The sequence below is a fragment of the Ambystoma mexicanum genome, chromosome 1p (genome assembly GCF_040938575.1).
Source record: "Ambystoma mexicanum isolate Mex_15411 chromosome 1p, UKY_AmexF1_1, whole genome shotgun sequence".
Classification (NCBI taxonomy): domain Eukaryota; kingdom Metazoa; phylum Chordata; class Amphibia; order Caudata; family Ambystomatidae; genus Ambystoma; species Ambystoma mexicanum.
In genome coordinates this window covers 528,393,217-528,421,158 of record NC_090921.1, presented here as the reverse complement: position 1 = coordinate 528,421,158, position 27,942 = coordinate 528,393,217, and the positions used below count along the sequence as shown (strand labels likewise).

Here is a 27,942-nt window from a genome sequence, read left to right as displayed (position 1 = left end):
CTTGCTCTTTTTTTCTTTCTTTTGCAGGTTTTCTGAATTTAGGAAAAGGAATTATGGCTGCGGAGGGTTGCAGAGTTACTCAGGATGAGAAAACGTTTTAAAATGTAAGTTCGCTTATACAGAGCCAGTGCAGCCTTCAGGGAAGCACACGGAAACAACTGTGAGGTGAAAACCTGAAGAACTTTCAGGTACGTAAAATTCTGAGTAAACGTCTTCTTTCTTTAACTGTTCAATTTGTTTATTATTATTTCAAATACCTCTTGTCTTGTCTGCAGGTTTCGGAAAGCTGAGGAAAAATACCTTTGGAAGATGCAGTGACTGCGGAAGAAACTTCTGACTGAAATTGCTGCGACTACAAACGAAAACGGTTGACCGAAGATGCTGCAGCGGTGAGTGAACCTTCTGATGGAAGATGCTGCTACTACGAGCGAAGAATGCTGACTGAAGATGCTGCGGCTGACGGAAGCTAGTTGCTTCGGAGATAACCTTAGACAGGTAACTATTAACTTATTGAACTCTGTAGTTTTGCTGTAAAACTAATGTCTCTATTTTCTCCTTTTACAGGTTCTGTGAGGAGAAACGCTGGTAGCGTTACCCGCTGTCAGCGGAGCAGACGCAGAGCAGCTGCGAAGCACATGTTCCAGAGGAGGCAGGGCTTAAATAGCTCCCTCTGAAATATGAATAGAATGTGCTGCAACTTATAAAAGGACCTTGCGGCGGCCACGTTACGTGTATGGAATTACTGTAAAACATCTCAAAAGTCTATGGACGTGTATGCTGAGAATTATGTAAATGCCATGTGTGCTAGGCTAACACCCACCTTTGACCTGCTGTTGTATCTAATGTTCTCGGTCTAGCCTGAAAGACTGAATGAGGGCTATGCCCACTGACTGGGATCATGACAACACTCCTCAGATCTCTATTTCTACCTCACTGCTCTTCAAAACTACTCAACTGCTCTTGACTCTGCCAAACGTGACTTCTATCCCTCTCTTTTCATCTCAATCCACCCAACCCAGTCACCTCCAAAAATCCCTCAACTCTATTCTCTCACCTGCTGTGTACCATTTACAGTACCCTCGTTACTTACCTTCTATCCCCTCCTGCTGCTCAATTTTTCCACCACTCCCCCCCCTACCATGTCTTTCTTTGCCCCCACCAACCCTGACGAGATTCTGGACTTCCTCCTCGTAGCTAACCCTTCCGTTGCCCCCACACACTGAAGCACATAGTTCCCAGTGTTGCTCAATTTCTTAGTTTCCTCTTCAACTTGATAAAGCGACTTTTCCCTCATCCTTTAAGTCAGCTACTGTCATCCCTCTCAAGAAGCCTGGTCTCGATCCTAACTGTACTCCAAACTTTCGCCCTGTCTCTCTTCTACCACACTATTCCAAAATCCTAGAGCAAGTAGTAGTCAATGAACTCACTGAGTTCCTTGATACTCTCAGGCTCTGGGACCTTCTAACCTTATCTCTGATGCCAAGGAGAGAGGGTGTAGAGAGGACCCTTGCTTGGTTTGCTTCATACCTTGCCCCTAAACACTTTCAGGTGTCCTGGAATAGTTTTACCTCCCGCTCACCCCCCTACTGTTGGAAGTTCCCCAGGGATCTGTCCTTGGTCCACTTCTCTTCACTCTATACTTCAGCACTTAGCGCCCTGGTCTCTTCTTACAGGATATCTAAAATCAACTCTTCGTTGACGACACCCAGATCATTGTCCCCTTTCCATCCTTATATGACAAGCTGTTGTCAAAAATGTCAATCTGTCTTGCAACCATCAAATGTTAGCTGGCCTCTCACTCACTCATGCTCAACTCCACCAAGACTGACGTTCTCTACATCCAAGCCAAACAGTCCATCTCTTCCTCTCCTCCTGCCCCCCTCTTCTCTCAGACTACCTTCCTTACTCTGCTTCCGCTCGTAACCTTGGTGTCATCTCAACCCATCTCAACATCTCGCTCTTCAGCTCCAAATCTGTGACGGCAAAGATTCAACAACCTCAATCTTTGAAAAACTTCTCCTTAGTCCTTTGCAGAGCTGACTACTGTGCTAGTCTCCTCTATGGCCTTGCCAACTATGCTTTTTCACCTCTGGACAAAGTCCACAACATCGCGGTCTGCACACTTTTCAGCCATTCTCCCTTTGCCTATACCTCCTGTGCCAGTCCACAGATTGGCTGTCTAGCTATAAAACAAAGAGCCAAGTATAAACTTCTCTCACCATCTTCAAAACTTTCAAAACTATCTCTCTTCTAAATGTTGATATGAACATTTTTACTAAGATTATGGCTACTAGATTACAGAAATACATTGGGGAGTTGGTAGATTACTCACAAGTTGGCTTTATTAACAATAGATATGGATACGATAATATTAGAACCTTATTGAATATAATTGGTTTGTCAAGAACAGAAGTGGATGAAGTTATGATTGTGTTTTTCGCTGCCGAAAAGGCATTTGACTGTGTCAACTGGTCTTTTCTGAATTACACACTGATTCGGATGGGTTTTGGTCCACAATATTTGAATATGGTAGGTGCTCTGCAATATGATATTTCTGCTAGAATATGGGTTAATGGGATAATGTCTAATTCTTTCAAACTGTTAAGGGAACTACGCAGGGTTGTCCACTTTCTCCCTTCTTATTTAACTTGGTGTTTGAACCGCTGCTGTCATATATTAGGCAAGCAATAAATATTCGTGGGTGGAAATTGGGAGATGGTGAGGTGAAGGTGTTAGCATATGCTGATGATTTAACGGTAGTGTTGTCGAATCCGGTTGAAGGGGGAACCTTACTTCGGGGTATGTTACAGGAGGTGGAACGGTTATCGGGTTATAAGGTTAACTGGGGGAAGACGGTTGTTTTTCCATTGAAAATGAATCCAATGAGTAGAAGATTGTTGGATTGGGTTTGTCAATGGGCGGATGTTTCGGTAAAGTATTTGGTTATTTATTTGGTGCAAGATGTAAGAAGGACAGTGGATTTTAATGTGGATAAATTGAAAGAAACTCTATTGAAGGATATACGTAGATGGGATAGACTGACTTTGAATATATGGGCAAAAGCTAATGCGGTTAAAATGATTTTGCTTCCAAAAGTTTTGTATTACATCCAATCTCTTCCTCTAAAATTTACTAAGAAAGTACTGAAACGCATTGATAAGGTTTTTATGGAATTTTTGTGGGGAGTGGGAAAAAAACCGAAGATTCGGTTTATTTTGGCACGTAGTGTTCGGGATGGGGGTTTTGGATATCCATTATTGGAAAACTACTACAAGGGGTTCCTTTTAAAGAAAGCTTATTATTATTTTAGGGGAGATGGTTATTTGGATCAGTTTTGGCTTCGGATGGAAAAGATGGACCCGTTACCCATTGATTCTTTATATTCATATGGAAAGTTACCAAAACCCAGGTTAAGGATTGAGGCGTTAGAAGTTACAAAGTCGACTTTGGTCTCATTGGTTAAAGGGTGTGATGAGAATATATTCCTTTATAGCACTGCTTCTATATGGTTGAATCCGGGTTTGCAGATTGAGAATAAAATGTTGTATTGGAAAGGATGGGCTAACAAAGGAATTCTGAGGATAGGAGATGTGTGGGGAGATGATCAAATGGTAGCGTTAGAGTCCCTGAATTGCATGGCCAAAAGAAGGGTGTCTGTGGAACTACAAATTCAGAGCTGCTGATCCACAATCTCTTCTCATTACGGTGCAGGAATCCAGGGGTTAGTGTCAGAACTCTCCTTCAGGAATGCAGTTAAGTGTTTGACCCGTAGTGTAGGAGACAGGTCTTCCTACTAATGTACCTCTCTGGTTGTCGAATGTACAAACAGAGGAGACAATTAATTGAATGACAGGATGCGGCACAAGACACTGGTGGCTGCAAAGGAACAAGAGCAATCAGTACACTGTTGATAGTAAACACTGTAGGCTTTTATTTCTCAGAACAAGGAAACACTGACCTGTAACAATAACACAGCAAACAGCAAGTCAGTGCAACATTAGGTACTGGTGCAGGCTACTGGAGGTGCTCTGTAATGAGAGACCCAAATACGATGAGTGCACGTACAGGCAGGGTTTATATTGAACCACAGGACAGAGTGGCTTACTGTGTGTATCCTGCCTGCACGAGAACAAGGAGTCCATAGATGAAGTATGCGCTTGTTCTGAAAATCCAGAAGAAACGGAATATCCCCAATGTCCAGATAGAAGACAACCCTACCCCGACGGCACAAGGATGCCTCAGAGTGAAAGTACACCAAGGCAGTCTCTAGTCCGTGTACTAGTTCAGAATCAGGAGTCCTTGAATACAAAAGTTCCAAGGTGATCAGTTCCAGGGAGAATCCCCAAAACAAATCCTTTAAACAATCCGGGTCAGAATCAGTTTGGGAGGTGAAGTGTAGAACGTTGGCAACAAGAAGATCCGTAAACAGTCTGAGTCGTAGCAGTCGCAGCAGGATAGAAGCAAGAGTTCAGACAAGGGTAGGGCAAAGAGGAGTCATGAAGAGTGCAAGGTCATTACTGGAAATCAACAGGACGAAGGGCTAGACAAGACGAGGTCCAGTAAATGCAGAAAACAAGTTTGGTACACGAAGCAGGGTTCTAGCACCAGAGAACATTCGAAAACGCTGTGAACGTAGCCCCCCTGCAGTTGTGTAGCGTAGGACCTTTGCATCCCTTCTTGGTACCAATGATGTGAGTGAAACGGGAGGAATTCCTGACAGCATTCTCCCTCAAAGGGGCCCTCACCCTCCGAGAGGACCACAACCAGGACAAAAGAACCGGGGCATGAATATTACCCGCAGGCTCCTAGGTGCGATCCTCGGGACCGTACCCTTTCCAGTCTACAAAATAGAAGAGCCTCCCGTTGCGAACCCTAGTATCAAGGATCCTGCTCACTTCATACTCGTCTGAACACTGGACTTGCACTGGCGACGGACGAGACGAAAGTCTAGTAGACGGATGGCAGGGTTTCACAAGGGACACATGGAAAACAGAATGCACTTTCCAGGTAGATGAAAGGTCAAGCCGTATGGCAACAGGATTCATGGTTTCCAGCATAGTGTAGGGACCGATGAACCGAGGAAGCAGGGACTTGTGTCCAGGTATTCAGAGGTTACACCTGGACAACCAGACCCACATGCCCTGGTTATAAACTGGGGCAGAAGACCGGTGAGCATCAGCATAGGCTTTAGTCCATTCTTGGGCCTCTAGCAGGTGTTGTTTCACGTTCTTATGCGTTTCTGATAGGTCTGACACAGGCAAGGGCCGCCAGATTGCTTAATGGAAGATCACGGAGAAGAGGTTGAGAACGTGGATGTCAGCCGTAGAGAGCGTAGAAAGGTGACATACCGGTAGTAGTATGAAAGAAAGACCCACGATTGGTGATAAACACAGAAGGAAGCCCAAAGAACCTGAAAATGTTCAAGATCAGTTCTGCCAGAGCACTAGGTATACCCAGGCATGGTACGAACAAAGCCATTTTGGAGAAATAGTCTATGACGACCCATATAGTATTGTAGCCGTTAACTAAAGGCAATTCCACGACAAAGTCCATTGAGTCATTGTCCACGGGTGGTCTGGCACAGGCATAGGCTGAAAAAGACCAACAGGTTTGGTATGGGTGCTCTTACACGGAGCACAAACGGCACAGGAGACCAGGTAGTTGGCAATGTCTTTATTCATTGATGGCCACCAACACCATTGTTGTAGGAGATCCAGGGTTTTTCTCTTGCCGGGGTGCGCAGCTATCGAAACAATCATGGCACCATTGCATAGCTATGCGCCAGGTGGCAGCGTCAGGCAGATATAGCTTTCCCTGCTTGTACGGTAGAGAATGCACAACCTCCAAACCATACTCTGTTAATTCAGATGGTGCTATCTTCTCCCATTCCTGGATAGAAGCCCTGAGGGAAGGACGTAAGGTACAGCCACAAACCACCTGATAAGGTAACATAAGAGTGCTCTCTGCGTTGCGTGGAACAGAAGCCCTGTGAATGAGAGAAAGAGCGTTGGCTTTAGAACGCAGAGAACCGGGACGATACGTGATGGTGAAATTAAACATGGAAGAAAAACGCGTGCCAAGCCGTATGACGAGCCGTGGAACATTTCACTGACTGGAGTGCCATTAGGTTTCGATGATCAGTATATACTTGGACTGATTCAGGAGGACCCAGTAAGTGATGTCTCCATACAAGAAAAGCATCCCGGACTGCCAATAATTCCCTTTCAGTTATGGTGTAGTACCACTCATAGGAGGTGAGCTTTCTGGAATGGTAGGCAACCCGGTTGCAAACCACTGCTATCAGAGCATTGTTGAGACAGAATAGGGCCTAGCGCAATGTCTGATGCGTCAGCTTCTACAATGTACGTCAACGCCAGGGCTGGATGCTGCAAAACAAGTGCCGTTGGAAAAGCGAAGTTAAGGGCCTCGAAGGCCTGCTGGGCCTAGGTGTTCCACTTAAACTCCCTCTTAGAGCTGGTCAAGGCGGTAAGTGGACTAACTTTAGCAGAGAAGTCCCTGATGAACCGCCTATAAAAATGAGCGAAGTCGAGGATGGATTGTAATGCCCTCAAGTTGGCTGGACTTGGCCAATCCAATATAGCTTTCACCTTGGAATTGCTCATTTGCACCCCCTTGCTGGTGATGTTATACCCAAGAAACTACACCTCGTTCACGTGCAACATACACTTTTCCAGTTTGGCAAACAGGTGATTTTCCCGTAAGCGCTGCAAGACTTGAGACATGATTAACATGTGAATCATAGGAAAAGAAGTATATTAGGATATCGTCTAAGTATACCACAGGGAACTGGTCCAACGTCATTTATGAAGTACTGGCAAGAGGCCGGGGTTTTGCACAACCCGAATGGCATAACAGATACTCGTAGAGACCATACCTGGTCTTAAAGGCGGTCTTCCACTTGTCCCCTTGCGTATCCGTACCAGATTGTACACCCCTTGTAGGTAGGTCCAGTTTTGTGAACACCACAGAGTTGCCCAGTTCGTTTAGCAATACCGATATCAATGGTATAGGGTACTGATTTCTGATTGTGATAGCGTTCAGTGCGCAGTAATCAACACATGGGTGGAGGTCCCCCTCCTTCTTGGGCACAAAAAACAAAGGAGAGGCCGCAGGGGAACATGAAGGGCGAATGAACCCGGTTTTAAGGGATTTGCCAATGTATTCCTAGAACACTGCATCCTCCTTCTGTGTCAAGGAATATACACGCCCGAGGGTATCTTGGCTCTGGGTATCAATTCGATAGGGCAATCGCATGGCCTATAGGGGGGGGGGCTCCACCCCTGCGACATCAAACACGTCTCGATAGTCTTCATACGCCTTAGGGAGGATAGTGTTAATGACTGCTACAATGGTAGGGGCAGTATCCAGAAGAGCATGGCTAGGACTCATGGTCTCCGTGCCATGAGCCAAACAATTCTCCTCACAATACCCCGAAAGAAACTGGACATCCCCGGTCTGCCAATCAATAGCCGGGTTATGTTGCTTCAACAAAGGCAAGCCAAGAATAAGTCTGAATTGTGGGGCAGTGATTAAATCGAAAGAGATGCTTTCCTTATGACTGCAGTCAGTGGTCATAACCAACTCCGCTGTGCGGTCGGTCACGAGTCCGGATAAAAGCGTGGTCCCATCTACAGAGTTCACCATTTCAGGGCAAGACTTTGGCACAATGGGTAACCCCAGCTCTCAGGCATACTGCCCGTCCACATAGTTACCCATAGCCCCTGAGTCCAATAACGCCATAGCAGCCTGTGAAGCATCACGGGCAGAGGTAGGAGTAACCGAAATATAGTAGGGGATGGACATAATTGAGTCGGGAGGAAGACAGCCCGGCAACTGGACGACTCCTATTGCTAGACTTTTGCGTTTCCCTGTCTTTTGACTGGTTTCTTGGGACAGGCCTGCAACAAATGGTCCGAGGCGCCACAATAGAAACACAATTTGTTCTTCCTCCCTTGTTTCAGAAGACAATGGGCCCCGCACTGCCCCGATCTGCATTGGTTCTGAAGACGCAGAAGCAGATGCCGGTGTGGTCAAGGCAACAGGAGGTACCCCCTTCTTTCCCCTTTGCTCTCTGCCTGCCTGTAATCTATTTGCAATACCAGGCCCAGGAGTTCCGGAAAGGCTGTAGGTATGGCATGCACAGTAGCCAATGTGTCTTTTAAGGGGTCTGACAGCCCTTTGTAGAACAGAGGCTTTTTTGTCTTCTGGCCACCCTCTCAGCCACAGTTGGTTAAACATGGCCAGATATGCAAGGAGCAGTGTATCCCGCTGTTGTAACCAGAGTAACTCCAGGTCAGTGGCCTGTGTCGCATAACGCATGTCAAAAACACTGCTCATTGCGTCTATCAATGCATCGCAATTATAGAGTAAGTGGCTGCCCTCCTCTAATAGAGGATTTACCCAGGCGGCAGCAGTACCGCCTAAATGTGACAACAGAAACGTAGCCTTGGTTGTCGAATCCGGGAAGGAAGCAGGCCAACACACAAAGTGCAACCTACACTGGTTCAAGAAAGGTTTTGGGGTCCCAGTTGAACCGTTCCGGAGGTGCCAACGGAAACTGAGCCGTTGTTACACTCACCTGGACTCTGCTTGGACGTTGGGGCACGGTTGCAGCCCTCCCAGGAAGTAGAACCCCCCCCCCCCCCCCGTCTGCTTTCTCCCACTGCAAATAGGCTGTGGGATGCTGTGATGAATTGGAACACTGCTCCTGTGTAGATATGAGAGGACGTAAGTTTGCTGGCCTGTGAGTGAATTCTCTCTCAAACCCTTCTTCCCATAGCGTGGTTTCCGTGAGCATGCATCGACCCATTAAGGCTCACCTGTAGATCATTAATGGTGATCTCTCTGTCCTGCTACTTCTGGCAGGGGCGCATTTAGGATGAAGACCGAGTTCTTTCACTGGTCCTTCGTACGTGGTGTCCAGTCCAGCTGCGACTATTCCACGCCTTTCTGGTAAGTGTCTTCCAGTTTTCTCTTTGTCTTGAAGTATTTGTATTGTCTTTCTCACAGCCTGTTGTCAGCTCTATAATAATGTCTATCTTTCTCTGAAATAGGTGTGATTGCGGCCCAGCAGAGCTACAGAGCACGAGGGGGCTCGAGATGAGGAGCGGAGGATTCCGCGGCGGTACGGCAGCAGGTGAGTGAGCTTTTAAGGATAAGCACGAAGAATTTTGCAAGCGCAACATCTAACTAAAAGTTCGTAATGTCTAACCTTGCCTTTTGTCCTTTTACATGGTCTGCCTTTGTGGATGAAGAAGATGTCGTGCTGCGGTGCCCAGAGCTGAAGTCCTGCGTGCTGGAGGATGAAGAAGATGCCGTGCTGCAGCGCCCAGAGCTGAAGTCCTGCGTGCCGGAGGATGAAGATGTTGTGCTGCGGTGCCCAGAGCTGAAGTCCTGCGTTCCGGAGGATGAAGAATGGACGCTAGGCTCAGCGGTGAAGAATGCAGGTGAATGCTGACTCCAGGAGGTAGGCATAAGGGCAGGAGACTGGATTCCCAAAGGTAAGTGCTGCTTTATCCCAGGTTGCGGTGAGCATTACGCAGATTAACGCAAAGCGTGCGCCTTTGGGTTGGGTTGGCCTTTATTGCTGAGCTATTAAGGCCACGACCGCTAGTTCTGTTCTGCTTGCCACACCCTGCCACTCCTTGAAGTTGCACGTGCAGCTGAAGATGGAAATTCACTTCCGGACTGACTGCACACACGTGGAAAGTCCATGAAAAGCACTCCTGCCCATAATTAAGAGTCTTGCTTATGTTTCCCCATGAGCCTGGCGTCAAAGGCGCCAGGACTGAGTCCAACCAGGTCCCCTGTGTATACACGTCTCAAAGGGACGAGTGTGAAGCACGGTACCGCTTGCTCCCACAACGTGATGGTGCAGCTCCTGTGATCCTGGGCAAGTGGCCATGACAGCACTCCCCTCCCCCCCTCCCTCAAGACCCCTCTCAAGGGTGGTCCTCCTCCTGGCCCTGGTTTGGTGGGGTTGTCGCGACAGAACTGCCTAACCAATCGGGGAGCATGGACATGTTCGCTGGGTTCCCAGGTTCGGTCTTGAGGTCCATATCCTTTCCAGTCTATGAGGTAGTATAATTTGTATCGGACCACCTTAGAGTCTGGGATAGCCTATTTTTTATCCCAGTCCGACCCTGCAGGAGAGTGTGGGCCCTGGTGGAAGCACAAGGCCGTGTAAAAGTTTGGCAGATCTTCGTGGGATGTGACTTGCGGGCGCCTCTCTAAAAAGCTATCTGGGGTAGCGGTAAAAAGGAGAAGAATCACTGGTGGACAGAGTGCACTGAGGGACCGGCGCGCATTCCATGTAGGCTATATATAAGCATAGGAAGCCGGGAAGTGGTGGAGAGGCCCACATACAGTATGGGCGCCACCCCCTGACAAGAGGTCGAGAAGCATTTATAATATTTAGGTGGAGGGGGGCGCCACCCAGACACCAAAACCTAAAGAGAAGGGCCCACGGTCAGAAGAAGGCAACCTCAAATAGTGCAAGAAGGACAGTTCCAGCGCCGTTGGCAGCAGCGTGCTGATGGTACAATAGGGGCTAAAAAATAAGGACACCTGAGGAGGAGAAAGGAGAGAGGGGAGATAGCTCTCAGTAAGGAAGACCTTAAGGAATGCCTCAACAACATGGAAGGGAGAATCACAAATACCTTCCAGGAACAGTTTACTTCGCTGCTTGAGGAACTGAGGAACTCATTGACTGAAGTCAAAGGGGAAGTGAAAGTGCTTGGAGAGAGAGTGGATGTCACTGAACAGGGCCTTGAGGAAATGTCGAATGAGGTACGGCAGAATAGTGAGCTCTTGGATCAGCTGGCCACGGTCACACATCTTGGAACTGCATGCCCAGGACTTAGGAGAACCACTCGCGTAGGTCTAACATTCGGGTGAAGGGCTTAAGTGAGTCAATACTGGATATGGATTTTAAAAAGTACGACCCAACAATGTTTTGGGAACTTATTGACAGACATACAACCAGAAGACATTGGAATCGGCCGAGTGCATAGAGTGGGGCAAAGGAGAAGGAGCCGGGAGCTAGACCAAGCAATGTTCTGGTTGCCCGAACGTCAAATGGTTTAAAAGAGAACATTTTGTGAGGGGCGCTGTTGCGCACAAAGGAAAATGGCCGCCTGAGTCGGAGCTCCCACTAACTAACTCATCCTGTACTAAAATATCCTGCAAGGAGCCGCCCACAAGACCAGCAACTGCGTGTGCAGACAGCTGAAGCACCCGGGAACATACAGTGTTAACCCCATCAAGTTGCGCTCGCTCTGGGCTATGCTGCAGGCTGACGAAGATTCTGCAAAGAGGCAGTGGCGCGAATCGGTAGCCGGCACTGTGAGGAACTACTGGAGAGCTGTGGATTGCAGTGCGTTGGTGGGCCGCAGGTGGGCGGTGCCTGGGACTTTGTGTCGCACCCGGGGCCGTGGAGCACATCTAGCAGTTGGGACGCGTGTGCGGCTCAGGCAACATCTGTGTGAGTACTCGAGGCGGCCCCTCCCGGCACAAATATTCCTAATAGCCCACTGCGCCCTGCCCGCGTGAACTCCCGCACTGTCTGTGTGGACGGCTGACTCGCGGTGCAGGCTCCTGAGGACGCGGCTGCCCTGGTGCGCTGGGAAGCTCCATACCCCTAATACGCTGGGGGGACACCTGCGACCGCACACGTACTTTCGTGGACCCAATTGAAGGCGCCCGCGGTCATATTCAAAGACAAATTGTCAGAGGTGGGCTCGCTCCGCCGGGAGGCTGATACCTGACAGGCCGTGTGGTGTGCGTGGAAGGCGGAGGACAGTACGTGCAGTCCTAGCCCCGCAAGTAACACGCTGATCCTGCGCGCTGCGGTCCTGGGACATAATAGGGAAAGAAACGGCCAACGACCAGACTTAAGACACGGCTGATGAGAGACACTGCATGATGCACGCTGGTGTTGTTGAGCCTGGGCATGCCTCGGGGGTTATGAGCAAGCAAAAATAAACCCTTCAAGGCTCCCATCAGAGGGTACAAACAGCAATAATAACAATTTTGGCAAATGAAGGAGTGACAGCTACAAGATAAGTGGGGGACACAGTCAACTTGGGGCACCCAAGACCTTAATCTCCACATCCTAACCTTGCCGGGCTCCTGGGCCCTGCGGCTGGGCTTGCAGTTAGGAGAGGAAAACCCTACAGAAACGATACCTGAAGAAATTCAGAGGGACACAACTCCATTGGCTAAAGCAGATGGGACTGCATCGTAATACCAGGGGGCGATCAGCTTGCTGGAGTGCCCTCTGGCTGAACAGCTATATCCAGAGCGGGAAGAGGGGCTTGGTCCTGCCCCTAGGTCTACAAACAAGCTGATAAAACCCTACAGAAGTTGTCACTTAAGGATTCAAAGTGCTAGAATACCATCATAGAACGCAGGAGTAACAACAACACACCACGTGGAAGGACACATTCCACTCGAGACATCCGTTCATGATAAAGCCGGGTCCGGAGTCAGGCGTGGTCCCACAGGTCTCTGTACCCCCTCAAGCACCATAAAAGAAAACTAATAAATTCCATCGGGGATCTGTACTAGAGTGCGACAGCTGTACTGGGAATACACATTGTGGGTACAGAGCTAAGCTACATCGACACCCCACAATGGGCGAGCCACAAAAATCCAGCAAAGCAGCAAAAACCACAGGCACCAAGAAAAAAGGTCCAATGGACACATTCACAAGCAGCCAGACCCAGACCACCACTGTGGAAGTGCACACCAATTCTAACACAACGACAGAGCCAGTAACCAGTGAACAAGAGAATAGGCTTACTACTATAGTTCAGAATGGATTTCTAGCAGTTAACATTAAACTGGATGATATAGTTGCCACGATTGGCTCCCTAAAAACCAGAGTGGATAAGGAAAGTGCACGGATCACCGACGCAGAAAGCAGAATAAGCACAAGTGAAGACACTATTGCACAGCACAGCTGCGACATCACCCTGCTAAAAGAAAACATGTCCAAACTACAGGGCAAATGTGAAGATCTCGAATCGAGATCAAGAAGAAATAACGTTCGAATAGTGGGAGTGTCGGAGCCATTCGGTAAGGGACAAATGGAAAAAGAAGTTGAAACACTACTCAAATCCCTTTTTGGGCCCGAATCCTTCTCTGAACACTTCCTGGTCGAGAGAGCGCACCGCAGGTTGGCACCAATGCCCAAACCTGGAGCACCACCACGAACGATCATTGCTCAACTCCTAAATTACAGGGACAGGGTCAAAATCCTGCGGCTGGCGAGAGAACACGGAACACTGCACTACGTGGAAAACAGGATACACGTATGCCCGGACTTCTCGGCCGGGGTCCAGGCAAGCAGAAGATCCTATGAGCCGGTCAAGAAACTACTGAAGGCGTGCCAAATCACATAAGCCCTTATTTTCCCAGCCAAAATGAGAATTCAACACGCAGGAAGATCGCACTGAGAACCACATACCTCTGCCTCCCTCTGGGGGCAGGCCGGAACAGAACAACAGGCCCGACCACCGGACTAAAACCAAATACCTTATGAGCGCATGCAATACACACTAAATCCTTTATGGCAGCTGGGGAACTGCACTGTTTTCGAAGGGCGGCCCCACATTGAATAGGGCAGTGGGACCGAACTGGCGGACATATGAAGCAACATGTCTACCCCTGGAATATTCCACAAGTTCATTGGGGAACATCATCAAGTTGGGGTGGCTGATGAGGTTGGGTGGGAGGGACGCGAGGACGAGGGTTATGGCCTCACTGAAATGGGAATACCAGGATACGGAATGGTAGATGTAGCCCACGGGACAACGTTAGATCCCGGTGGAAAGTTGATGAAGTAAATGTTCATTGTTTTATAAGTTTATGGTCGCTCAGATGCAGATGCTCTCCTCGTGGTACAGATGCTAACACTTGTTTTCATGAGATGTTGTTGGAATATATATGTACAAATCCTGGTAGGAGGGAGCAGGAGGCAGTATGTTCATTAACAGAGAAATCTATGGTTGTAAACGTACTGACACCCCCATGCAATACAAATATCATAACCCTAGGAGCCAAGGCTGTTGCAGAACATCTCCCTATGAAGTATGGGTGACGGGTTGAGGGTAAAGCTGTTGTATTGGAATGTAAGAGGGCTAGATAACCAGGTAAAGGTCAAGAAAGTAGGCAACTATATTACTAGACATGGGCCCCAGATCCTGAGGTTGCAAGAAACTCACACGATAGATACGGGCAATTTATGCATATTCCCTAAATGGGGCAAATTGAGATTTTATACTAACTATTCAACCCAGTCCAGAGGTGTGATCACTCTTGTTCATCCAAGCCTGGGGTTCAAACTAGAAGGCTAAAAGGTTGACCAGCTCGGCAGATTCGTTGTGGTATGGGGCAAGATTGCTGGCCAACATCTCCTGCTGGTTAACACATATGGGCCTAATATTGATGACCCTTCTTTCTATACGAATATATATCAACTGATTTCCTCAATTAATGTTACGACTATGATATGGGGTGGGGAATTTAATGTGGCACTAGGCCCCAGGCTTGACAGATCCACTACAGTGATCAGGGCACCGGATAAGACAGCCCTAACCCTGGCCCACATTCTACCACAGCTATCACTTGTAGATGCCTGGCGTGAACTACACCCAAACGGCAGAGGGTACATGTACTACTCCTCTGTTCACGACTTGGATTCGAGGATCGATTATTGGTTTGTTTCCCCTACTGCAACTGCTGAACTGAAGATGTGCAAGATACTTCCCTGCACATTATCCGATCATTCCCCAGTGGTGTTGGAGGTTGTGCTCCGAGATGCCCCCAAACCAGCCAAAAGATGGAGGTTGCCAGGAGGAATACTGGGGGACCCCGGGGTTGTTGAAACACTACACGTTGAAATTGCTGAGTTTTTCACTAATAATGTTGGTACAGTGGATAGGTACTCCACAGTGTGGGAATCCTTTAAGGTCTGGGCCAGGGGAGTCTTGATATCCAAGTCCACAGGACTCCTGAAAGGGGTGAGAACTGAACTAACTGAAACTGAACTCAAATTGGGGAAGTTGGAAGAGGCTTACACCCGCACGCAAGACAGCAATACTGGCGGAAATACATACACGCCTCCAGGAGTTTGGTAAGTTGACCACTAGAGAAGTTGGATACATGGCGGCAACCAGCAGGGCTAGAAGGTACGGGGATGGTAATAAAGCTGGGAGAACTCTGTCCAATCTACTCAAACAGGATAAACATCCTAATCTAATCACTAGTATACAATCGTCACATGGGGAGATACTCCTTGGGGAGGAGGGGATCAACAGGGAATTTGCTAAATTCTACAAGAACCTCTATGTGAACAAAGACACTAAAACAGACAGTGAAATTAAATCATATATTGCATCGCTCTCACTGCCGAAACTCTCGGATGAGGCCCGGCTGGCAATGGAGCAACCCGTAACTACTGAGGAAATCACTGAAGCAATTAAAATGCTATCTTCGGGCAAAGCTCCTGGGTCAGACTGGTTAAGCGCCGAATTCTATAAGGAGTTCCGTGAGGAACTGGTACCAATACTATTACAGGTATGGGAGGAAGCCCTTGAGACCAGTATACTAACCCTGACGATGAGGGAGGCAGTAATAAGTGTACTCCCAAAACCCAGTCGCCCCCCCAGGATGTGTCATCCTACAGACCCCTTTCACTAATTAACACTGATGCCAAGATATTTGCAAAAGTTATGGCCAATCGGCTTCTGCCAGAGGTCCCAACTCTGGTCCACCCTGACCAGAATGGGTTTATCCCCACGACATCCACGGCCCTCAATCTGCGAAGACTTTTTGGTATGATTGCACAAATAGACCCAGAAAGAAGCGCAGTGGCTGTATCTCTCGACGCCGAAAAGGCCTTCGACTCGGTATCATGGGTCTATCTGCTAGCTGTCCTAGAAGCGTTTGGAATGGGTCCCAACTTCATTAGATATGTGAAATTGTTCTACACACAACCCAGTGCTAGAGTCCTAACTAAATCTCAGAACTGTTCCTATTGGGAAGAGGCACTAGGCAGGGATGCCCATTCTCGCCTATACTATTCGCGCTAACCATAGAGCCGATGGCAAGTCGTGGTTAGACTGAGGCACTCAAATAGGGGGATAAATATTAAAGGATCCACTCAGCTAATCTCCTTATATGCGGATGACATTCTGCTGTATGTCCGTGATCCAGAACAGAACATTGCGCCGATAATGGCGGAAATACAGGAGTTTGCGGTGTACTCTGGGTACAGCGTGAACAATGCCAAATCTGAAATATTCCCACTCACACCGACAGCTAATTACCCAGACGTGAGGTGTGGACTCAAGTGGTCTGAGCAAAATATCAGATACCTGGGCATACTAGTTTCCAGAGATAAACTCACACTGCACTCAAACAATCATGAAAACGCACTGCAATAATAAATACTAAATTACAGATGTGGGGACGCCTTCCAATCTCGCTACATGGCAGAGTCGCAAATTCTTAAGATGATAGTTTTACCCAAGTTATTGTATTTTTTTGTCAACGTCCCAATATGGCCGGGACGGCCCATCTTTGCCAGGCTCCGATCCATAGCTGTGACCTTCTTGTGGAATGGGAAAACAGCAAGGATAGGATGGGAAAAATTGACGAAACCATACTCCTCGGGCGGCATAGTGGCACCCGATTTCGAGTTGTGCTACTATGTTGCCCAAGCACAATTTTCTAGATACTGGTATGGTGACTCCAGTGGCCCATCCCACGCTTGGATAGAGGAATACACCACACACCCCACAAACATACAATCGGTAATTTTTCGATCCACAATACAAGGACACATGCGAGTATAACCCCGTGAGCTGCACGATCAGGGCATGGGAAGCAATAAACAAAAGACTGGGATTGGAAACCCCATATAACCCTGAGGTGTCCATATGGAATTACCCAGGCCTACCCCCAACACATGATTGCAATTTACAGGAAACTTGGGACCCAAATAAAGAAATAATACTGGGAGATATGTTTCTTAATGAGAAATTCGTGGCCCTAAAAGACTTGAGGACGCTGGACAGGGGACCACTGAGGACACTTCAATACTATCGCATGAGATCAGCCTTTCAAAAACGATGGCCGCTCTTCCCGGATCAGCTCCCCCACATATCCTTGTGTACAGCTAATTACGGCTAAAGATGGCCTCGGGATTTCTAAATTGTATGCTGCTGTTCAGGCCCACACCCCCACAGCTAACCAGGTCAAAGACAAATGGGAAAGAGACCTTCAGATCCCCATTGCCAAAAGAATATGGGAAAAGTTCTGCTCGCTTACCAAAAACGTCTCCATGAATGCTGGCCTACGCCTAATTCAATTTAAAATTCTGAACAGACTGCATTATACACCAGCCAAAATAGCTACATTTACAGCAACAACCTCAGATGAATGCCCTAAATGCAGAGCTCCCCAAGCGGGTGCATTCCACATGTACTGGGATTGCCCGGTGGTGGCAGGTTTTTGGAAAAAAGTGGCAGTGATGCTGGAAGAGATTACACAGGTTCCCCCTTTACTGACCCCTCAGAAATATCTGTTTGGGGACATTGGCAAGTGCTCCGTAAAATTCAGAATACTGTTCAATATCACATGTGCGGTGGCCAAGAAATGCATCTTACAAACCTGGAAAAGCACTGGCCCACCTAGCATGAATCATTTTCTTCGTGAATTGACATATGTAAATGATTCTGAGGAACGGTTTGTCCTGACCCAGCTGGCTGCAAGCAGGCCCAAAGACATATGGGGCCCCTTTAGAATGTATTTATGCAATATGTTCTTTGATGACGAGCCTATGTAATACTGCCTGTACTTATGATTTTTGTAACTTCTGCCCCCTTTGTTTTCTCTTGTTTGTTTTGATCTCCTCTCCTACTGTCGAGTAAAATAGTTGAAATGTGATGTGGCGAGTGCCTTGTATCTATAAAAAGAGTTTAAAAAAAAAAGATAACATTTTCTGTGACACAAGAATTGATGGGAATATCTCAGTGAATGGGGCAAAGGTGCAGCAGTTTCAGGACCTGGCTCTGGTAACACTGCACAAGAGAAGAGACATGGGCCAAGTGACACAGGCTCAAATTGCAAAACAGATTCCATATAAGTGGACATTTCGTTTTGTTTTAATTTTCAACTTGGAGGGCGCATAGCATCGAATTACATCATGTGCGGAAGGGCTGGCACTGCTGAATTTGGAGTTAGAAGAAGTGCATGTAGAGAGACAAACAAGGCCCTCCTCTCAACGTGGGATGCGACAATGGGACTGGTCTACGGTGCAGGGGAGGAGAAGAGGCAGGGGGTGAAATTAAAAGGTCCGCTGGGGAGAGGATAAGGGGGAGGAGCGGACGGGGAAGTGGATGGTTTCTCATAGTAGGTAACGGTGAAGTCAAGTAAAGGAGGAGGTGGGTGACGATGTGGGGTTGGATACTTGTCAGCTTGCCTGGAGTGGAGGGCAATGTTGTGGAATCAGGGGGAGGTGTTAAGATACTTCCCAGTGGGGGTGAATTTTCTTAGGCATTAGCTTTGGGGAAGGTCCCAGAGGGTATCATAGGATCTTCGACCCAGTCCAGAGATGGTTTGTTGGGGGGATAGGGAGATTTGTTTGGGGAAGTTTGGGGGGTAAGGGGAAAGAGGTTGTGGGGGGAGAAATGGTCATTGCCGGAAGTTGGGGAGCAAATAAGCACGGCATAAGCAGTCCAATTATACTATGCGTTCAAAGTTGTGTCATATAATCTGAGGGGGTTAAATTCCCCTGTAAAGTGTAAAAAGGTGGAAGACCTAATGAGAAAGGAAAGTGCAGATGTTAGTGTTACAGGAGACACATATTATGAGGGCAGACAAATCTGTGGTGAAATGGCAGCATTTCTCCCAAATCTCAGTCCAATGCAATGGGGAAGACTTCTGGGGTTCTGAAAGGGCTCAAAGATTCAATTAGGGCTATGATTGTGCGGTCATTAAGGTGAGGTATCTATTTGTACTAGTGGAGATGGAATATAGACAAGTTACCCTTGCAACGGTATATGCACCTAACATAGGGCAGGTAGAGTGTTTGCGGGAGGCGGTAACTAAGCTGGAGGGCTTTGCAGTAGGTGAAAATATATTTACGGGCGACTAACTTGGCGTGCGATCCTATTACAGATAGAAGAGCGGGTGCGGGGAAGGGATCAGTACTCCCTACACAGGCACAAAGGGAGAGTTTTGAAACTTTGACGCTACGAGATGTCTGGCGGACTAAGAGGGGAGACGAAAGCGGTTATACATGTGTTTTGCATATATATCAATCCCTGTCCACAATTGTGCGTGGGCAACAGCTAGGCTAGTGGGGAGTTAGGGGAAGTAGATCTGGGCTCCATCTCACTGTCTGATCATGCCCCTCTGCTAGTGACTGTTAGGAATATATTGCTGCGCATGGGGCTATGGGCCTGGACGTTTCCAAACAAATTATTGAATGATGAGGTGGCCATAGAGTTGATTGGGGACAAGATTGAGGAGTATTTATCTGTTAATGACAACCAAGCTGTCTCGCCAAAAGGGGGCCTGGGATGCCTTTAAGGCAGTGATGCAGGGGGAACGTATTGTGCTGCGACCTCAACGTGAGAAGCAGAGCGAGAATGAAAAAGTACCTGGAAGCTCAATTACGAGATGTCCAACATGCTATTGCAAAGCGTAGAATGAGGGCACTGTATAAAAGGTTGAACAGTCAGCTTGAATTATTGCAGACCTGCAGGGCTGAGAGATCCCTGCTGATGACTAAGTAGAGGTCCTACCTGCGAGCCAATAAAGGGGACAAGCTGTTGGCTCAGCAGCTGAAGGGATCAGAGGCAGCTAGGGAGATTCTGCGAATTACGCAGCCCGACAGCTCGAGTGCTACCGAATCGGTGGCCATAAGAGGCCTTTGCCAAATTCTACAAATCATTATACGCTTCAGACCACCCGGACCCCTGGGAGATAGATCGGTATTTCTCAGATATATCTATGCTAAAGAGAACGTCTATGGAGCAAGAAGAGCTGGACAGCGATATTAGGGAGGAGGAGGTGGAGGCAGCCATTAGGGCATTAACACTGAATAAAGCACCGGGACCAGATGGGTTCCCAGCAGTTTTTTTTACAAAAGAATATGCTAGTCAATTGATCCCAAAGTTGGCATGATTGTTCAATATGGTGGAGGCTAGTGGGTGGGGTGAGGGTGGAGGGAGTAGTTAACACCGACCCTGACAGAGGCAAAAGTGGTGGTTTCTGGAAAACCAGGCAAAGATTTGACGAAATGCTGGACTTGGACCTATTGCATTGATGAATATGGATGCTAAATTGTACACAGGCATTCTGGTGGCAAGATTGGCGCCGCTTCTTCCTGAGTTGATAACACTGATCAATCAGGGTTTATTATGGGGAGACAAACCTGGGACAACACTAGGAGGGTTATCCATTTAATAATTTAATAGAGAAGGTCAACACAAAGCAGATTCCATCGGTGCTAGTGTTGCTAGATGCTGAAAAAGCGTTTGACAGGGTGGAGTGGCCCGTTTTGTTTGCTGGCTTGTTGGGCTACATGCTGCCCCTCTGAGGGAACACAGAAAAGAAAGACACATACACCGGGGTAACAAAGGCTTTATTACATGTGTTGTGGGTGTTTATTTCAGTAAGTATTGGAAGAATCCATCCAGCCCACCATGGGGCTGGATGGAATGTTGTAAGTAAAAGAAAAAGACAGAACAATAGAAAATAATTCCCCTGGCCAAGAATGGGGTGAGCAGGGGACAGAAAAGAATCCAGCAGGACTTAAAAATAAAGACAGTAAAAAAGAACAGAAGGAAAAGAAGAGAAAAAAAAGACTCCCTGGGGGTTGTGGACAGGGGGTGGGGAGGTCACTGCCTCGAGCTGCCCCCTGGGGTCTTAATCCTTTGAAAAGCGCTGGGCGGCGCATGGAAGCCCTGCAGAGACTATGAGCAGGGGGACCAAGTTGCTATGTCAGGGTCAGCTCGGCGACCCCTGGGCCGTGGCCCCCCAACGGCCCGCCCAGGGGCCAGACCGGACCGGCCCCAGAAACAATATTGGCCCAGGCAGCGTGGCTAGGGCCGCCTAAGATCATTAAGAACAGCACGGCCAGGACTTCGTGTGCAGGACAGACTGACCGGGTTGCCTGGCCGTGCCCCCAAAGACCCGCCTTATGGGCAGCGAGGCTGGCCGGTCATCAATTAAATCCTCCCAGGCTGCGTATGTCAGGTGGGAATGCAGAGTGCGCAGCAGAAGCCCCGGGTTGGCCTCCGCTGCCTATCCGGGTCAAATTGAGGGGTTGGTGAAGTCCCAGGTCACTCAGTTGAGCGGCCCGTTTGAAGGAACCCCCCCTGGACTGCCCAGCGGAGCTTCCCGGATGAAGACACGGCCTACCCCCTGCGTTGCTACAACGCATTGCTGAGTGCGGGCCAAGAGAAAGCCGCAGAGCGTGGCAGCGTCCCCATTGCTATGGGGACACTGCCTGAACTGAAAATGGGGCCCGGGAGCAGCGGTAACATCGGTTGGGCCCCACAGGTAACAGAGCCCACCCATTGAATTTAAATAATGCAACGGGTCGCAGTAGTGATGTTGGGTGGGCCACCCAGCTAATGGCGCTCACCCCAAGTTAAAATACATACCGCGGGTCGCAGTGGTGGGTGTGGGCGGTCCCCATGTGTATAGGGGGCCACCCAGGACAGTTCATAGAACGCAGGCAGTGAGGTGACCCCAAGAGGTGGACGGGGTCACCCTGAAGGACCCCATTATGTCAACAGCCAAACATCAGAAGAGCCAAGCACAATCTTCTCACCCAGTGTCATCAGGGAACAGGCTTCAACCTGCAACCAGCACCTCACAGCCTTGGGTGAAATCACTCAGAGCTAGCGTCTCAGGACATACCTCAAAAGGTACTGTGTAGGGGTGACTGACTGAAGCAATCACTCCATTGTTATAAGTGTTTTATGTAGTGTATATGTTGTGAGTCTATGTATATATGTATGAGTAGTTATGTGTATAGGGGATTACTGGTACGTAGGGTAAATGTTAAGGGGGAATTAAGAGTTGGGGTGTTAGGGGAATGTTAAGTAGGGTAACTGCTAAATAAGGATAGAGAGGATATTATGTAGATTGCCATGGGCATTAATTGGGGTAGAGGGGAAGCAACTTGACGTGAGGTGGTGGCATAGGTTGGCGGCCTGCCCAAGGCCGCCTTGCAAGATGGAACCATCCAATGAGGCCATCCTCTGGCCCCACTCTCCATGTGGGTGGTACCTGAGTTTAGGAAGGGGATTGGTTGCCACAAGCTCATCCTTAGGGTGCCAGGGAACCCTCCAAGGAAGGGTGAGCTGACAGTTGGCCCCTGTTTAGATGGAGCTCACGCCGATTAAATCCTAGGGTCTCATAACGGTATGTTTAATAAAGAGGGAACCTGTACGGGGGGGGTCCCTTTAAAATTCACTCTGGTGTCTAGGTCTATTGATTATCAAGGAATTCAGGGTGTGGCCCATCTCCTGTATTAACCCTTCTATTTTGCAGGTTGCTTAGAGCCCCACCAGAGCAGCTGGTCTGTGATGGTAGGGTGGTGTCATTAGGTCTGTTCCTGGCCTGGAGTAAGTGCACAACCAGGCCCGAAAAGAAAAAAATACAGAGGCTACACCCTTAATATAGAAATAGATCGTAGAACATGGCAGGGATGCCCCTTGTCACCGATTCTATATGCAATATACCTGGACACATTTTTTGATAAACTTAGACAGAGGTCGATGAAACATGGCATACCTTTATGAAGAGAGGAGCATAAGATAGTGGCTTTTTCGTGGATGATATGCTAATAACACTGACACACCCGGAACTATCAATACCGGCACTGGTGACAGAATTAACAGAAATAGAGCAAATGGCGGGCCTCAAGGTTAATATGGCTAAGTCAGAGGTGATAGATTTGGGTCTTTCTCCAGCGCAGAGGGATGCTATACCTTCCTATTCGCCATTTGTGGTTGCAGACACCTGCATTACATACTTGAGGGGTAAATATAACTAGGGTGGTTTTGCATAGCTTTGATAGCAATTACCCGCGAGTGCTCCAACAGTTGAAGGAGGATTTGGGGAGGTGGACCCTGCTTCGTATTTCATGGTTAGGAGGGGTAGCTACCATTAAGATGATGACACTTCCGAGAGTACTAAACAATTTCAAAGCTCTCCTGATACCGTTCCCACATTAATTTATTGTGGCACTGATAGAGATGGGGGGTGGGCCTTCCGAATTTCATAAAATATTACTAAGCCACACAGTTGCGTGTGCTCCGTGAATGGTTTATGGGAGATACCTCGAAACCCTGGGCAAGGATGGATAGGGCGGGTTACATGGACAAGATATGGCCCGAACACACAGATTAGCCAGTGGCTCGTGGTGTATGGGACCGATTACTAGAAAAAGGAAGTCTATCCACGCGCCCATCCCCATTTACCCCGCTATTTGGGAATCTGCAATTTTCGGCCAGGATGGTACAGGGAGCATTTATGCAATGGGAGAAAGTGGGGTGTACAAAGTTGCGAGATATGGTGCAGGGAACTGATATTCGTACGTTTGAGAAATGCAAACAGTTTGTGGGTCTTTCTGAGAAGGATATATTGGAGTACTATCAGATTAGACAATGGATAGCCAGCTGACGGGGGGGAAAGCAGCAGTGGGGAGAGAGTTTACTGCATTTGAGAAATGTATTACCACACACACAGGTAACAAAAGGGAATGAAAACTATATACGATTTTGATGGAAGGGGAGTTGGGACAGGTTTGGGGATACATGCACAGGTGAGAAAAGACATTGAGGATGGACCTACCAAAGGAGCACTGGGAACATCTATGAGCGAATATCCACAAACTGACAAGGTCGATCCAGGTCAGGGAAGCGTGGTATAAAATAATGGTCCAATGGTACTGTACCCCGGAGAGATTGCATAAAATGTTTCCTGCAACTATGGAAGAGTGCTGGAGGGGATGTGGCATGAAAGGGGATTTGAGATATCTGGTGAGAGTGCCCAAACTTATTTTGGGGAGAGGTCACAACCCAGCTAAAGACAATGGCAACCCCCCAATGTAAATTTGACACCTAGGGAATGAATGTGCAGACCCAAAGATCCGCCTGCCCAGTAGGGCACATAGCAAAGCCTTTATGTTAATGTTAATAGAGGCATAGCTGGTGATTGCGTATTGCTGGAAACAGAGGCTGCCACCCACGATAAGGGAATTATTATTTAAACACCAGGGGGTTTATGGTAATGGATTGGATGACTAATAACCTGCAAGGGGACATTTTGAGATTCCAAAGAAACTGGGAAATGGTTTTGGATTTTCTCAAAGGGGACGATGTACGGCAGTGGTGCCCTCACAACCGAAGAATATTGACTATTATGTAAATAGAATAATGTTTTATTGACGGCCTGTGTTGTAGAATAAATGGGGGAGGGAGGGACAGTGCTTCAAGGGTGGGGGGAACAATGTTTGTTTCATCTAAAAATGGCAATAAAAATACTGTAAAAAAAAAAATGGAATTACCCAATGAACTGGGAGATTTATTGTATTGATCACTTTATTTATACAACATTTATTTTTGAGGTTCCTAGTCTACTTTTCTTATGTAAATAAAGCATTTGCAATCCTATTTTCTACAGGCTCTATACACACATTTAACATTAATATATTTAAATATAGTAAAGGATGTCTTTCTACAAAACAGTGTTCTTAGTTAAGCATGTACAAATGCCAGAGCCTCTTTCAGTCTGACAAGTAAGAGTGTAAGGGATTGGGGGTTCCATGTGTTAAAATCGAGGCAAAAATGGCCGTTTACACAAAAAACACACCTGCAACCCCCAGACCCATTATACCATTTAGGAGGAGCGGGGGACACCCCCGCAACCCCTGCTCCCCTTAAATGGTATAATGGGGTACACCTTTAGCGGGTCAAACCACAGCATTTTTGCAGTGATTTTTTTGTAAAGGCGACATTTTTGCTGCGATTTTATTACTGCATACCGGATCGGGAGAAGATCAGGGGGAAGCGTTGAGCATTTCATATTTCTTCCAATGGGAAGTGCTTCGGCCAAAAGCAGATCACTGCTTCATCCTTGGCTAACTGCGAGACACAAACACCTCTCTGTAGGAAAAGACATTCTTATTGGCACACAGGACAGCAGAATCATGGTGGAGATGGACCCGACCATGCACAGGACCCACAATCACTACTTACATGAATTCTTTCGAAACACAGTGTTGCTCATGAATTTGAAGAATCTTTCTGCATAGAAGCTAGGCCTGTGAACAGATACTGTGTCCTGATGGAAAAAAGGAATGTTGGTTAAAAAAGCCACTGTTGGGTATTTCAATTTAGTCATTGATGCTGCCTAGGGACAGTATTAAGAATCTTTACATACAAACAGGAGCAGAGTTTGCGCTATTTTATACAGTGATACAATTAAGCCTACTCTTCTACAGAAAGTCTCAAATTTATTTGATCCCCCACTTTAAAAACAATGGTCATAGATCCTAATCTGTTTTTAAAAGAATACTCCTTTTTACGTAGTGGCATAGCATACAAAGGATGCTATGGGGAAATCAATGTAGATGTATTGTAATGGAAAAACGAATAGGATATTGTCACTTCAGGACACACACATAGCCAAATTGCTTAAAATAAGACACAGCAGCAAGTACCACTAATTGAATGGCTTAGCACTTACTCCATCATGAACCAGGGCCTTCCATGTGTGTTCCAGTTTCTTAATTAACCTGAAATGCAAACAGAGTTTAATCCCATATGCAATATGCTCCTAGCACAGTCTCATATGCAGACCATTTACATACTTGCAGATTAGTATCAGGACTAAAAACCTTGAATTACAAGCCCCTTTTTCCAAAGGCTTCAGATTTGTGCCCTTGAATTAGAACTGCTGGATGCATTCTTCCGACCCAGAAGAATGCATCTTCCAGACAACTACATATCGTAAAGTAAGCCCAGTGGGGCTCTACAAGAGAGTTTCTGCACTTTTTCAAAGTGCGCACTGAAGTCGATCATTTCTGGGTGCCTAAAATTCTAGAACAGGACTTTTCTGCCTAAATTTGTACTTCCTACTATTCAGCGTGCAGCTGATTATTTCATTGACCCTCAAGAGCTTACTGGGTCTTTTTCCATTATGGCCTTTCGTTCTAACCATGCCGCCAGCGCTGCAGCCCCTACAGGTACCAGAGTGCCACTTCCACCTTCTTCTGTTGCGGCTGCCGTGATTGGCTCACTGCCGCTTAGTAAGGTCAATCAGTGAGCCGGCATGCTAGAGAGCCAGGCCCACCGGCCCAAAGCAACTGTCTGAGCCTGTATGGAGCTGCAAGGAGCACCTCTCCCTGCAGCCCCCTGGCATCACTCCCACCTGCTCTCATACCGATGTGGAGTTCGGGCTGTCCACGATCATAATGCAGATTCAAATTGCCCTGGTAAGCAATTCTTGGACCTCCATCGTCCGAGTCCTGGTTGGAGACTATCTGCTCTAATTTACTGCCTGCCTTCGCCTACCTGCCCTATCTGTAAACCATCTCCCTTCACTCCATCAGCACCATGCATCTTGATGTGCATCACCATTCTGACCCCTACGGTTCTCTTAACGCCCTACTTCAATTAATTAATTAACTAGAATACGAATAATTCGTCACTTTTTAACTTCTATTCTCTGGTGTGCCTCTAACTGTGCATCCACCACCTTTTCGTGCTGCTTCTAGTGCTTTTGGCAAAATCGAAGTTAGGTGTTTATCCAACTATGCATCCACCTCCATTGTGTACTGTTTAGTGCTTTTGGCGAAACCGAAATTAGATGTTCATCTAATTGTGCATCCAGCACCATTTTGTACTTTTCCTAGTGCTTTTGCCTTTAATCGAATTTAGGCATGCATCCACCACCATTTTGTACTGTTTCTAGTGCTTTTGGCTAAAACCGAATTTAGGTGTGCTACGAGTTTGTTAACCGATATGTATATCTGGGCTTTTCCAACATGCTCAAGGATCTCCGTCTGCTTGGCTGCCTGGCGTGATTCTACTGTTGCATAGTGCTTAACCCTCTCTCCTGGCTCCCCCCATCTCCTCCTCCTCTTCCTCCTCCTCTTACCCCATGGCTTTTCCTTCTCCCTCTATCTTTTCTAACTGCTTCTCCATCGTATACCCTCCCTCTCTTACAAAGTCTGGTAGGAAGAAACTAAAAAAAGGCTTTCCTGATTTCCAACCTGGTCTGCCCATTGCAGACACCTACATCAATGTCTCCTCTAGACAGACTATCACTGACATTCTTTTTGCTGTTTCTTCTTGTAGCCTATGGACCCCCATATGGTCTCTGTCCCTTCCCCTTTTCTCCTCCTTTCACCATACTGGCGGCACCAGATGGGAAGTGCGCTTGGGGCACTTCGCATCTTCCAAATGCACCATTAATGTCTATCATAATGGCACTAGCAAAACAAAAGAGGTGATGGCTGGAAGGTTTAGAATGAATCTTAACCTCTGGCATTGCTCTGGGCAACCCTCCAGACCATTGTTCTTCGCCTGCCAAACCATTAAAGAAGGGGAAAAACCATATGCAAATCAGGCTTGGCCCCACACCCAAAGGGGTAGTCCAGCCCGAACCGCTAGGTCACATCCCTTCTGCACGAGACCACAAGCATGCCCAGACATGTTTCAGCCTTGTTGGGCGTCATTAGTGAGGAGTAGCTTGGGTCCCTAGGCCAAGCAGGCACGGGACCCACGTCTGGGCATACCCGTCCCACTCGGGGTGACAATAGCAAAACAAAAGAGGTGATGGCTGGAAGGTTTAAAATGAATCTTAACCTCTGGCATTGCTCTGGGCAAC

At 47.5% G+C, this 27,942-nt stretch overlaps 1 protein-coding gene across 5 annotated transcripts in view; it reads right to left on the bottom strand.

Moving 5' to 3' along the window:
- The window catches only part of PIP5K1C (phosphatidylinositol-4-phosphate 5-kinase type 1 gamma), a 1,345,879-nt gene that overhangs the window by 705,308 nt on the left and 612,629 nt on the right, over positions 1-27,942 (bottom strand). For all 5 annotated transcript variants that reach the window (XM_069649430.1, XM_069649429.1, XM_069649432.1 and 2 more), the window contains exons 10-11: positions 25,798-25,846; positions 25,308-25,392 (exon numbers count right to left, since the gene is read on the bottom strand). In XM_069649430.1, coding sequence (XP_069505531.1) covers positions 25,308-25,392; positions 25,798-25,846 — 134 coding nt within the window. The remainder of the gene's footprint in view (positions 1-25,307; positions 25,393-25,797; positions 25,847-27,942) is intronic.